The 15,684-nt window shown below is 34.6% G+C and overlaps 2 protein-coding genes across 2 annotated transcripts in view; both read left to right on the top strand.

Annotated features, from left to right (window-relative positions):
- LOC138318963 (zinc finger protein-like 1 homolog) overlaps positions 1 to 15,684 on the top strand; it is a 433,896-nt gene that overhangs the window by 236,130 nt on the left and 182,082 nt on the right. The window lies entirely within an intron of this gene.
- Positions 10,945 to 12,036, top strand: LOC138318952 (dynein regulatory complex protein 12-like). The gene has a single exon (XM_069261781.1). The coding sequence runs from the start codon at positions 11,000 to 11,002 to the stop codon at positions 11,585 to 11,587; it is 588 nt and encodes a 195-aa protein (XP_069117882.1). The 5' UTR covers positions 10,945 to 10,999; the 3' UTR covers positions 11,588 to 12,036.

Here is a 15,684-nt window from a genome sequence, read left to right on the forward strand (position 1 = left end):
GTGATTAAAGAGCGGATACATCGTATCAGGACAGGACTGCTTCTTTTTATAATGCATAGACACATACATCTCGATAACTGACAAAATTCAAACTCAAATGTGCTTAGTTGCTATATACAACACCAACGACAATGGAAAAGAAATTTACGTATATTCAGTAACATAACACAGCTCTTATCACAAAAACGAATTTTCCGACATCTGGATCGTAATGTTGACCCCCAAACATAATTACAGAATTGTTTCCTTCATCTTTCGTCATATAGAACAATAGATATGTTGTTATCATCAACGGAAAACTATTTGGGATATTTAAAAGCACGCTTGCAATTTCATACATATGCGTTGTAATTTGTCACTGGACCTACCTTCATAGGGCTTTATCGATCGAAACGGTAAAAAGTTATTAGTAGGCATATGGTTTTGGTCAGTTAGTTTAAAAAAACCGTCTGGTATCCAGTGACATCTTTCGTGTGTTAATTTGCATATGTCACTAGTTATATCATTAAGTGAGTTTCGTTGACTGTAACTAGCAAGGAATCCATTGTGACGTCATGAAAGAAACAATAAAATTGCGTTAAGTTATATGACGTCACATTAGGATTCCAGGATGGCGGGATGAAATGGCTGCAGCCGCTGAATTTTTCACTTTTGCATTGTACCTTGTTTCTTTTTACTGCCGTGGGAAATAAATATGCGCATTCACCAACAGTATCCGCAATTCTATTCCGTTTGATATATCACTGAAGCAAAAAGAAAATACTCAAAAAACAATAAAAACCCATTTACCCAATTACTTTACAATGCATAGCTTTAACATGAGCCAAGAAAAAGACGACACCACCATACGAGTTTTCAATATCGTAAAAATGACGTCATTTCGATGAATGTGACATCATGTTTTAGTGGGACTGAATGACGTTTCATTCACCGGAAGGTTCAAGTTCTGGGTCAAATTAGAAAAAGTTCCGTTTGATATGAAACAAATTCGCGTAATCGTATAGACAGATAAAGTACAAGTTTGTCCGGCAGGAGTTATCGGTCAGTATGTTGGAATAAACCAGTATATGCTATAAATTATCTCATGCTGCTGTTGATGATCTGTCCTAATGCTGCGCTGACACATGCCATATACTGTAAGACAGGAACAAAGTTAAATTGTTTATATTTACATATGCCCCTATATAGTCAATGGGAGGGGAGTTGCGTTCAAATTAGCGTAAACGCAACGACGTATGAATACAAACCCAGAGTAGGATCGGACTACTTCTAGTTCACGCTTCGGCAAGATTTTTGCGTCATATGATAATCTAAATAAACTTTAATTACTTAATTTATATTTTACCTTTTCACAGATGACAGATTTGCTTTGAATTAATAATAAACTAAAAAACGATTTCGGTCTTCTATTTGTCTAAAAACTGATCCTTAGGCGGCACAGACAATATCATGCTCGTCATTAGCCTACTCGGTTGGCCTTCTGTATGAAGTGTAAAGTTTCCTCGTTGTCGGATTCAAAATAATATTAAAGAGTTGTTATTAGATCCAATTAAAAAGTATTTAACATCAAAACAGAATATGTGTTCAAGCATTGTAACGGTAATAAACAACAAAAAGAATCGCTGGTCAAGGCTACAACCGGGGGCTTTCCTCAGGAGTGTTCGAGGAATTCCATAGTTACGTCAGTCACACCCATGCGAACATTTGTCTATCATCCGTACAATAAAATAAAAATCGTGACTATGAAGAATTTAGTCTATATTGCGTGCGTAGACCGATACATACATTACAAACATTCAGCAGGTCATCTGTCATACAATTTGATCAACAGACTATTTCACAGTTACTATCCTCGGTTGAAAATCAAATATGGCGGCTCGCTTCACTTTGGACCGCATCACTACCCTGACAACGATACCGGTAGTCGTTGCCTCGGTTATCTCAATTTTTTATTCGAAATGGACATTATTGATACATTATCAAATTGAAAAAAAAAACATAATTCAAAAATAATTCAAGGTGTCATTGTTACATTCAACAATCGGAACTATATCTTCGGTCATCCTGACTACCGTAGTTACCCAACTTAGCAACGTTTACCGTTTTAAATTTGACGTAAAAGTAGACTTATTTATGTAAATATAAAGATTGAACAGCGTTTTGATTGCGTTAAAGGTGGTATGAACGCAATGGGATACAGACATGTCTGTATCCCATTGCGTTCATACCACCTTTAACGCAATAAGATGATATATAATATCATATAATACATAAGATGAATATAACAGGGTAAACATCGTGCTAGTCATCGACGTCATACATGGAAAATTCAGTAAAATGTTATTTTTCATAGATGACGAACCTTTTTCCGAGTTTTCACTGTGTTGCATTTGCGATTGTAAGTATGTTTTGCGAGGGTTTGGTAATGTTCGTGTTTTGCCTTCTTGTTATAGTGGAATTCTTGCCTAGTTTAGAATATTATATCACTATAATATAAAACCAAAGCTACTGGAAGCATACTACATTTACTCTATATCAAATATGTTTTAAATTGTACAGTAAGTGATTCGGAATAATGAAACATTAATTACCCTGGTTGAGGGAGACATGAAGATTTGTGTCCTCTTAATAATTCAAGTCTCCCTCACAACGCCCTCGGAAAACATGATTTATCTCGGGGAAACTTTTCATGTCTCCCTCACACCAGGGCAATTTAATTTCGATTTCAACAAATTTTATTCCAAATATTGTTTGAAAAGGGATTGAACAACAGGCAATTGATGGTCATTTTTTGTATAATGTATCAGAAGCAACAAGCTCCAGTTCATAAGAATGGTCGGGCATTGAGAGGTCAATCCATGTATCCAGTCTTACTTATCTGGGCGATCTTACCGTAATCAATTCATGTAATACGAAATGAGCAACTATTTGTGTGTGTACTTGAAAGATGCGTAGTTACAAAACAGATACTGATAGATATTAGATATACTGTATATATATATTGGATTGCGGGGGGGGGGGAGGGGGGTTTAGTGAGACAGGTAGTAATTAGCAATACAGGTTGTCTTAATTGTCATTTTTCAATTCTATTCGCAGGTATTATCATCTATGGCGTGCCGAACGTTGCAAAATTCAATAAGTGAAAACATTTGTGCGAAAATATGTGTTTGTAATATATCGTTATATGTGTTCAGTATTTTTAATTTGTGTGTGTGCAACGTATTTGTGTGTATTTTTTTTTATATTTGTGTGTGAAAAAAATGTTTTTTGTGTAAATATATATATATGTGTGTGATTTTGTTTTATATTTGTGTGATCAAAATTTCTTTGTGTGTGTGAAAAATATATTTGTGTGTCATTTTTTTATATTTGTGTGTGAAAAAAATGGTTTGTGTGTAGAAATATATATTTGTGTGTGATGTTGTTTTATGTTTGTGTGTGAAAATCACATATAAATATATATTTTTAGACACAAATATATTTTTCACACACACAAAGAAATTATTGAACAAAAATTGTATTTTTACATATAAATATTAAAAAAAATACACAAAAATTCATTGTTTTTACACACAAATTAAACATATTGAACACATATATCGATATATTACAAAACATTTTTTTTCTTTACACATTTTATTTCACTTATTGAATTTTGCAACGTTCGGCACGCCATAATCATCAACCATTTTATAAATTATCCTCAATCATTTTATAAATTATCATCAACCATCTTATAAATTATCATTAAACATCTTATAAATTATTATTTTATAAATTATGATCAACCGTTGTATAATTTATCCTCAATTATCTTATTAATTATCATCAACCACCTTATAAATTGTCATCAACCATCTTATAAATTATCATCAACCATATTATAAATTATCAAAAATACCAATAACAAACCAACAGTCAGGTTTTTAATGCGAATGTCTAACATGTAGTAAATGTATTCTGATTTCAGGTCGAGATGATTATTAAATAGCCAAATAGTTAAAAGAGCTCAAGTATAAGGGTCATGATGAAACTGGTATTTTGAAGGTATTGACCGTGTAGACTACGGACTGATTGACATTACTGGACACGCAATGCGCACGTGATAAGACTGGGGGGAGCCTTGATAACTACGGTCGTGGTTTTGGTATGTAGGCGTACATGTACTACATTCAAAGCCAATATATCATATGACATATATTTGTAGATACTGCGTAGATACCTCAACATGACATATCTGGAATGTATATAACCACATTGTATTTAGTATTTAATAAGTTATTTTCCTGTAGTTTTAATGCAATGAAGATTTTAACATCGATTAATTTTGTTATTTATAGCCTGATCGATCAAATTGCGAAAGATCATTTTCACGAATTCTAATAACCCTTAAGCCGTCTCAAGATATATAGTATGATTATGTTAAAATACTTTGGTCGATATTAAGTAATCGTAATTTATTTATTTACTTGTTAATTTATTGATTGATTGATCGATTTATTTATTCATTTTTTAATTATTTATTTATTTATTTATTTATTTATTTATCTATTTAACTATTTATTACCATTCAACAGACCAGAAGGTCCACTATCTATATTTTGTTAAAATCTTTCAATAAATCCTTCCATTCAATGGTAAAGTTGTAAACAAAATACATCGAATATATAGCGGTAACAATGCGGAAGTTTAAGCACTCAAATTATTTTTAAGTGGATATACTGAATGCTGTCAAAACTGAATGTCATCCAGTTTAAAATTCGGATGTATTTGATATATAAATTTATATCAAATGAATAAATATCATAATTATATAAAGACATAAAGTCTTATGTGATAATGTACACACGGGGGTAGTTTCACACTAATAATACATTTGGAGTATTTCTAAACCAGAGTTGACTTTTCAAAACCTGCAAATGTTTGTAGCAATACAAGTAATAAAGCAGGGTGTTGGATTGAACCCTGGACCTTCCGGACATATCGCACTAAAATAATATGTACTAGCTACTTTAATGCTAACCTCTTGAATCACCCTTACATCTGAATTGTTTGCTCCCTACTTACAGTATGACAAGGACTGTATCAGACTCTACCGCTTTTACTTAAACACCATCCACTCTTCTTGATATAGTTTGGATATGTAGCATATGGCTTTATACCATTGTAATTTTCCTCTGAATGGTTAAATTATACCATAAGGAAGCTAATACGTAAATAAAGTTTTATGAACCGAATTAAAAAAATCATTTTTGCAAGCATTGGCTTGATATTGGCAAGATTTAAAATTGGCTTGATTTATTGAAAACGAACACAAGATACTTTTTATCACATAACTACAACAACGTTCATTTGGAAGAAAATCATTAATCATAAAGTTCAACAATCCAGAAAGGCAGATGACTAGGTCAAAATTAGCAGATGTAGAAGAAGTTCTATTAAATCCAAACATATCTATTCCAATAAACTCTGTAACAGTTCTCGACAATGCTGATACCATTATTAGTGGAAGGTTGTAAACAGCGTAAGTGTAACTCTATCGATTTTGGATAATGAGCCGAGTGTAGCCGACACGACACTTTTAACCCTTTCTCCTCCTCTCAGTCTGCTATTAAAGACACCTATAGGTCCACCCTCATCAGCGTCCTGAATCCCCCCTTCGACCTTGCAGACATTTTGATATCTCGACAAGACGTCGTTGTGTTGGATTCTATAAACACTTACAAAGTAGCTGATCATGATTTGTTAAATTCGCGTGTAGTCAACTGCTATATAAAAAGTTTGCCATAGTTAGAAGATTATCGCACTTTGATTGTGTGTTATTATTTTCTGGATGACACAAGCGTGCCGGTTTCAATATTAGATAATCACGGATAACATCCGCTTAAAATCAGAGACTGCCATGTGCTAGTGAAATGCAGTGTACATGTAAATGGACGGATAGGTACGTTTCATTGTAGCATTATAAGTGTTCTTACAGGGACAGATAAACATATGATTTATTGATTATGTCAATCTAATATTTTTGTGTTAGTGACTGATTGTATGTATCTTTATTTACAGAAGACTGTGGTCATTGTCTAGCTGAATAAATCTACAGTACCGACAAACAGACCTGGTTCTTATTAATAGTGGCATTCCGGATATTAATGTCAATTTTCAAAAATGATAGTAATATTATTTCATTAGAATTTAATCCATCTAAAACTCTAGCAATGACGACAGAAAACTGATTCACCCGATTCATCTCTCCTTATTTGTGAATTATATTGTAATAACATAATACGCCGATTCCGGGATACAAGGAACTCTTCTGGGTGGAGGTAGTAAACGTTGATTTGGTCATGTGACCGCGAAAAATTTACGGCACATGTTTTACCCACAAGCACAACACTACATAATTTGCATAATGTAGTCAAGATATGTAAATTCGAGACGCGTTCCGAGAGAAAAATGAACATGTCGGTGACGGTTAAAGTAAGTGAGCTACACGATGTTTAAATGGAGTTTCTACAAAGTACATGTACGGGTCATGGCACCTCCAAAGGAGATTGTGGATGAACACAGTTATGGGTACTGTTTACCACCACAAGCTTAGATTTTGTGATTTTGGCTTTGTTTTTGAGGTACCCATTAGAGCCGAGACGCCATTTCGACCGGACAAGCAAATGTCTACATAGCATATTTTTCGTAAATTTCCTGATTCATCAAGCCATAACTTCGTCAATACTTGGCCAATTTTGTTCATCAAGCACTCAATGGAAAGATAAATTATTTCTCTTTAAGGTAAGATATCTGTTAGTGTTGTATAGAATCCATTTATTAAAATAATCACGATTTTTAAAAAAATAGGTCCGTTTTTCTCGACCGCCGAGTTCATACCCTTGATACTGTAATATATATATATGTATACTGTTGGTTAAAAAAATTCGTGCCATGTCCCTGTGTTCTTTATTATACCATTGCTGGAATTAAGAGATTTTGTTTGGTTTGATTTATTATGTTTACTTCCTACTAACAACCATGGTCATTTTAGGACCCTGGTAATTTTAGCATATGCCCCAGCAACATTGTATAATATGTACAGCAGCTGGAAGCAGTTAGGTCCATGGCAAGGGCTAATATATTCATCAGCCATAAACTTTTGAATTTAAAATCTAGTTAGATACCCAAGCATCAAATAATTAATTTCCGGATTGCTCATGGTCGGTGCACGTCTTACCTTACTGACATACTCAATTTTTTCCATCGTAATATCCACTCATACACAAAGGTAGCCGATCCATTATGTTTACCTTCATGGCATACTAACATCTAAAAACGTTCCTTTCCTCAGTTGGTCTATAGAATCCGCTATAAAACACAATCCGTCTATAGCTAGTCTCATAAAATCCTCAATACTGCCCCTGCACGTTAATGAATCATTCATGAACATTCATGAATAATTCATGAATAAAATTAATGAATATGTTTCAATTATTCATGAATATTTTCATGCAATTTATGAACTTAAAACTTCATAAATGATTTAGGAACAAAAGTTCATGAACGTTTATGAATCTAATATTTTTCATTTATATTAAGTTCATAAATCATTCATGAATATTCATGATGTCATGAATACCATCTCGCAGGGGTGATATCCAGACTGCCAACTATACTATTGTTATTGTAAAATCACCACTGTCAGACTTACCACTGTCGTCTTAGAATAAAATGCAGCGTCCTAATTTTCGTACAGTTCCAAACGGATTTTGAGTAAATCGCGATATTTTTAAATCAACTACAAGTATCCAAAATGTTTTCAGTCCTCGTTGTTCATGTAACCAATCAGATGAAACTTCAGAGCATTGCTCCTTACCGTATGGTCCCGCTGACTACGGTAGTCATCGTACAGACGTGGTGACGAGCTGACTGTAACACAACGCAGGAGGACGTAATGAATTAATATGAGCAGCCGTGATTTTTGTGTATGCCGTGCCAGATTTTTAAACTACCATTGTATTTGCTGCAACAGTCACAGTACAGATAGTAATCTAATGGGACGTACTAAAAAAGCTTGAAGTACAAAACGTAACAGTGCGTAAAGGACCGTAACAGACCTCTGATGGAAAGGACATTATGTTCCCCGTCATACCACCATACTTTAAATAATTTTAGCATTTTTCACGATCAGTTCAAATTGATTTTAAATTCGGTCGCGTTTCAGCGTGTAACAATGCACAAGCCCTGGTCGCTACATCACGATTTGATCTTAACAGTTTTCTGTTATATGCAATGTTGGCATGGATCTATAATTGAGAATAAAGGCTTAAATTGATAAAAATCGAAATCGGTACATACTTCAGGGAAATATTTTTATTTACGAATAAAATAGCCACGATTAAATCAATTATCAAAATGTATTACAAATAGTATTAAAAAGAACAGATAATGTGTAAACAACTCCTAATGGCAGAGAAACAACAAGCTTTATAGCTGTATCCAAGATTTGGACATCAGTGCTTTCACTTTTATTGCAACTCTTCTTTCAATTTTGACTTTGGGGCATTCAAGAATGAATAACACCATTAGGATTTACTAATACCGTGTAGGAAAATTTAACTGGCCCCTTACCTGTACTATCAAGATATTGAATGCAAGAAAAGGAAAAAAAAAAAATGAATTAACAGTTGAATAAATATATACATAAATGAGAATTATATCTAAAACAATACCAGGGGCTGCTTTGCCACACGAGAAACTGAAATAACTGTCATTCATAGTTAACAGTCTAGGATTATTTTCATTGGTCTAAAGGCATTCTCTGATAGTTAGGAAGGACATTTGCATCTGCGTTTGGGAGTTCTCAAATGACACCCGTTGAACAGCTGCCCAGCTAGGTAATATAAGCATATTCTTATAGCTCCCTCGGCCTGATACAATGAATGACGTAACGAAGGGTAGTTTACGGAACGACGTGGTGATCAAGTTACGATTTTCATCATATTGCAATGATTTTTTTATCCAATAACTATGCATTGTAAATAAATTCCTTAGCCGTGGATTACCGTATATCTTTACACACACCATATGTTGCGCATCTCGTCTCGTCTCCAACTTCTCTTAATTACGGTTGGTTTTTTATGGCTTTCGACTTCGGACTTTTTTTCATGGTGTAATTGCATTTTGAAATGACATGTATACCATGTGTGTTTTTTCTCAAAATAAAAGTCGATGAATAAAAAGTGATCGTTAAATCCACAGTTCTTGATAGAGCTAATTATGAGATGAAGCTCGTGTCTCTTCAAAATTTGAAAAATCAACAAACTAGAGGGTGATAAACATGTTCATGGAACACTGTATACATACTGTATGTTTATCCTTTCTCTTGTAAGAAAATTTGTTGTCATTATTTTTTTCTCAAAATTTTCAGCAAAAATATTGTTATGACGTTTCTTTTTATAAACATTTGCTTCAAATCTGTCACATGAATAATCAAAATAGTCTTCTTAACTGAGTTTTGCATTTTTGTATGTATGAAAATAAAGATTAATTGCCTGCACATGCTCCCTTTACTATAAAAATGGTAAGGCATCTAACTGAAGTAATGTGAAATCAGTTATGTCATATATGATCATATATATGAGTATTCATTTCATATAAAATTTTCTGAAGTTTTTTTTTATTTTGCGGGCCTTGGCAAAAACCTTTCTACAATGAAATACGTAATTTGCTTATTTATGAATATCAATGTCGATGATAACGTATTTATTCCTTGATATATGATTCACCGATAAAAAAGCTATTTAAACTGCAAAGATATTGGGGAGGTTTTAAATTCCACATAAAAATAAGAGAGACAGGCACACAACAAAGAAAGGAAAATGACAAACATTCTACCGAGACCTTACTCGAATACGCAATACATCGCTTGCATCGAGAAAGATTTTTGTGAAAAATAGTGTCTTTATTCAGTATTCCAAATAATAAATGTTGTTATGGGGTATGATTGCCTACCTCTGGCGAATATTCCATATGTTTCCGTGAAAATATGTAATGGCCATTACTTACCCTGCAAAATCTAAATCAATGCTTTCATCGTCACGATATGGAATGTATGATGAGAAAACAGGCATCAAAACACGTGTTTGTATTTCTTATGATATTAAATAGCATCTATGACACGCTTGGGGACCTTTGAATCGTTCCGTCTCTGTACTTATATTTAATATATGTCTAAAGCACTGCGTTTTGTTGATTATATGAAAATATCTTGTGTGTAAATGTACGAGTGCGCAAATGTGTGTGTGTGTTTGTCAACAATTCATTTATATATATTGTGTTTGTATTTTCGATCCAATGAGCTAATAAGCTCAAAGTAATAAAGAACTTCCGTCAGTAAAACATCGCGACAAAAAATAAATTTATATACACATTATAGATTAATGAGAGTGATAGGAGAGAGAATAATCAAATTAAAGTATCCTGATGTTTTGATAAAACAATTTATCTTTTAAATCAAAGCTAAAATGGATAGATGACATATTTTCTGGTGTAAGGTCATATAAGCTCGTTGTGTTCTCAAATTACATCATACCTTATATTGATTAATTTATTAAACTTATTCTGACACTCAAAAGAAATGATAAATTCAGCAGTTAAACAAATGTACATTTGTAGCAGGTTTTGGTTGTAAACTAGCATTGCACTGAAGGATGTTCTCTTCATTGGTGAACCAGTAACGTCATGGTCATTGGTTCGACCCCGGCTTGCGGCACACTATTTTCGTTCTCTTATATTTTACGCGAAGGAAGTAATAAAATATTCCTTTTGGAGATATAAACTGAGCTGGCGTCTGTGTCGATGACAAACACATAATAAGATCGTCATTGAGACGAGAGGAATACACTAATTACGCTTTCAATTAATCAATATGACAACACAAAATAATTGATTACCAGCTAGCTTGATTGACAACAAGTGCGTGTGTATTTTAGGCTAAATATTGTTCATCAGAATGCCTCCGAAAAAGAAAAAGGGGAAGGGGAAAGGAAAGAAAAAGAAGAAGGATGATGCTTCCTTAGAACTTGAGGACAAATACAAAAAGACCATGACAGAGATAGAGGCCTTGAAGGATCACCTTGCGATTCGAAAGGAGATTGCAAGGAAGTCACAAGCCATGGGGAATATGATGAAGTCCCGAATGGCTGACGCCCAGAAGGATATGGAGGAACAGAAAGCGGACCAGAAAGCTATCAATTCAGAAATGGCACTGGCTTACACAAGTATGCAGACGACACTACAGCTCAAAGTGCACACACTCGACATGAAGCTGATGCAGACGGAGGCCAAACTTAAAGAGACAGAGAAAAAGCTAAGAGAGACAGAGGATGAGAAGGAACGTATCACTAGGGAAAAGGACGAAGAAATAGAGAAACTGAATCTCAACATCAGAGTAATGAGGAAAGAGTATATCCGAATTCTCGATGAGTCGTTGAATTCCCTTGTGTCCAAAATTGATGATGCCAAGAGTAACATAAAGCTAGGAAACCAAACTATTCAAGCAGCAGATACAAGAAATCTGTCGCCATTTTGTGATGAGTAGAATTAGAAAGTAAAAAAAAAAAAAAAAAAAAACTGGTTTCAATGTAGTTGTGTAAGGTCAGATGACAAACTATGAATTTTATCACTAGAAATCAGTATCTGGTAGGAGACATGCAAACAGAATTAAAGAGGAAAACAGATTACATTGAAGTTCTTTTACTGGCGTACTTATGATAATGTATGTGAGATATTATATGGCTACAACACTTTCACGCAAAATATACCGTATTCGACCCAATAAGCGCCCATGTGCCTATAAGTGCCCCTCCCCCTTTTTGAGGGCTCAGTTTCAATTGCCCAGGTATAAATAAGGACCAAAACTACATAAAACGGTATAAATTTGCAATAATTTTGACTTATTAGCAACTTTTCATTTTTATCAATTTTTTAAGCGTCCTGGGCGCTTATTGGGTCAAATACGGTATGAGATTTTGTCTTTCTCCCAAGTAAAGAGCTAATTTACTATTAGCTCTCATGTTTAATCTAAAGTTTCTAAATAACCTTTTACAGACAGAAATATTGTTCCTCATTGAAATGATTTACAAATTCTTTCTTTAAGTTGTCAGTTATGAATTTAAAACCATGTCAGCATTATCTGTACCATGCCTTAACAAGGAGCAGTAGATAATGTTTGTATCAAAGGTTTAATGGACATACTGCTGAATATTACATTGATTGTTTGTAAAAACACGTTTTTTATAGAAATATGATTATTTATAGACCAAATTATTTATTCGCTGTATAAATTAATAAAGCCATCGAACTATTTATAAAAAAAAAAAAAAAAAAAAAATATTAAATTAACCAGCAGCTGGAACGTTTCTACCTAATCGTATTTACGTTAACTTAATGCTTAATAATTTACTCTAATTCTCTAATTCTAGTTAGTCATCCATTGAAAGTTTGAGAAACTACATCAAGAAAGTGTCACAGCATTTCACGTTATTTAATCCATACTAGAATGTAACGAACATAGAAAAATGAAATCTAAGCTTGGTTTTAGGATATACGCAATGTCACGAGTGAGTGTAAGTAAGTGAGTGTGACATGCTGTGTTGCGCATAGACACGTTACCCTTTCTGTGTTGTTGTCGGTGTAGGTCTTCTCCACCTCTATCTTACCTCTTAGGCAAACATACACAGACATACACCCGACATGACTTTAACTGTTCTCTTCCGCGATTATCGAGTATAGGTAACCGTCAATATTCATGGATTTGAGCAGTTGGTCTCTGATCCAATTGAACATTTTACAATAATAAAAATTGTCACATAAACGAGATATGAACGTATATATTACGATAATACCTCAGATTATACCTATACATTGTATATGAACAACTGAAGCTGGCTTTAATCGATGTACTACTAGTGTGTCTTTAACTTTCTATGACGAATCTGCAACACTAGTGTTCTTATATTTATCCTTAGTCTTCCCTGCAAACGTTGTCACAGTGATACATGTATGTTATCTACTAGCATGATCAACATATGCCATCGAATTACGTGTATTATGAATATCGATTAGTTATCTTGTTAATTTAAAATCAGTAAATATTTTAATTTTGATATCAAAAATCCATTATACATGTACATCTAATTAAGGGTTTAATGAGCATTCGTGTTATATGATTATGATACGAAATTCAAATGACCTTTTCATATACAGTAGAAATGCGAAAGGATACATGCTTTTAAGAGTATATTCACAGTAAAACTTCAATAATCATTCCTGTTTAGTTTCTCTCTCTCTCTCTCTCTCTCTCTCTCTCTCTCTCTCTCTCTCTCTCTCTTCAAATAAGGGTCAAAGAAGCAATATCAACAGGATTTTCCAGATGACACGGGATCCAATCAAACGTAAATCTGTTGGATACGAATTACTTCAAATGGTAAATATGGGACAAGGAAGTAATTCAAACCGTGTGGACAAAACAAAATTGTCAAATTTTCGAGGCGTTCTGCCCCTATATCAAGATATACAAAACGAACACGATTACATAATAGGATACGAACAGTAATGCGGGTCAAAGTAGACAAATATTAAACTATACAGCACAATGGAGCGCAATTTACCTTTCAGAAAGTGGCAGCCGAAGGCCGGATCTACAAAAATGTTTCCATGCTGTTCGATCGTCAGAACGCTAGTATATGAGCGATGACTGGAAAGCGTGCCACGTGTGACGTCAAATGTGTGGCGAAATTTATATATAGTGCTCATTGGTATAGGATGCAAATTTAGTCGCCTATCTTCTCGGTGTGTTGGCAAAGAAGCAAAGTCCCAAATTTAGTCGCCCTTTGCTGGACAGCATACGTAAAGGATCAAAAACGCTTAGAATAGAACGGGAAATTGCTGGAAGTAGGGGTAATTAATTGAAAAGATCAATTGATGTCAATTGGTGTATTTAACGTTCGTTAATGCCTTTGGAATAGCGGGTCTGTAGATAGGTAATCCTGAATCTTTCTCTCGATCGACGCTTGGTTTTTGTCAAGTAGGAACAGTGCTAAATTGCAATCACCTGCATGTCTTTCCAACTATGGCTGGGTAAGTTAAAATGTCAGGCAACCGGATAGTCAGGTTTGTTCTGTTTGACAAACCAGCGGGGATTGTTGATTCTGACGTTGAGTGGACCACCGGTTTCCCCAACGTATTGCATTGTGCGTTTCCTACACGAGAGGAGGTAAATGACATTGCTGGATTTGCACGTCGGGTTCTGTCGAATGTTGTATGCTCTGTTGTTGATAGCACATTCAAATGTGTCTGTGGCTGCTGTGTATGGACACATCATGCACCGTTTATTGTTGCGTGTCTGGAATGAACCCGTTTGTGTATCAGGAGCAAGAGGAGGAAGTTTGCTGCTCACTACAAGGTCTTTTACATTTTTTGGTCTGCGGTAGGCTAGTAGCGTTGGCTCTGGGAAAATACGCCTAAGTTTTGTTGATGACTCAATGATTTTCCAGTGGTTCCTAAGGTTAGAAGGGAGATGCGGTAAGATAGGATGGAATGTTACCACACAGGGAACACGTTCAGTGGCAGTTCTTGTTTGGTATATGAGGAGATTGGCTCTATCTAGGGCGCGGACCTTGTCGATTTCTTGGTCGATCAGATGCGATTTGTATCCTCTAGAGAGAAGGTGGCATTTCATCTCTTCGCACCGGCGTTCGAAGGTGGTATTGTTGGACACTATTCGACGGATTCGTAAAGCTTGTGAATAGGGAATGCTTCTGGTGGTATGCGAGGGATGACAACTGGTGGGACGGAGGTATAGATGAGAATCAGTAGGTTTGGAATACAAGTCATTACCAATTGGCACTTCAACTAAGGTAGATCTAGTGTCTAGAAATATATTGGTATCTAATGATATATCGGCAGTGAATTTGATGGTATTGTGGAATGTGTTGGCATGTTCAATAAATGTTCTCTTCAATAGCTTCACTAATCACAAACATATCAATGATCCTGATCAATGATATACTTAAAACCAAAACGAATACAATTTAAGTATTCGGATACCACACTCTCATAAGCATACACAGTACAGACTCTCCCTCCTCACATATTCAATTTGCCTCAAAGAATTTCAAAGAGTGCTCATCCCCGTACCGGAGGCTTTAGGTGTAATTCCATGGGCAATGCATATGCTCTAGTTGCTTTTATACATACTAGGTATTAAGATATAATAAAAACTCGCACCATTGCTATTTTTTAAATCAAATTTGTTTGCTGGATTGGTTGCTTTCCGTTATCTTTTCAGTTTGTTTTTGTTTGTTATATTTAACTTTGTTCGTCGCAATAATAGCACTACAGCGCTAACTTTATCTTCTTATACAATATGCGGTCACGTTAAATAAATATTTTTGTATCTTCTATAAAAAGAAATATAAGCTTTCTTTCTTTCTAACCTTCAGCTACTAATAAATATAGAGAAAAACACGTTAAAGTTGCATGTTGCCAATATCAATGACGTTGTCCGCCAAGCTTGTCAGTGAGATAGCACTTTTTATTACAAGGAGACAGAACATATCACAAACACATTGTCTTCTAGTAAAATGATTACGCACAATGACGCAGCATCGCAAGGACAGAGGGAGGACGTGTATA

This window comes from Argopecten irradians, chromosome 3 (genome assembly GCF_041381155.1).
Source record: "Argopecten irradians isolate NY chromosome 3, Ai_NY, whole genome shotgun sequence".
Classification (NCBI taxonomy): domain Eukaryota; kingdom Metazoa; phylum Mollusca; class Bivalvia; order Pectinida; family Pectinidae; genus Argopecten; species Argopecten irradians.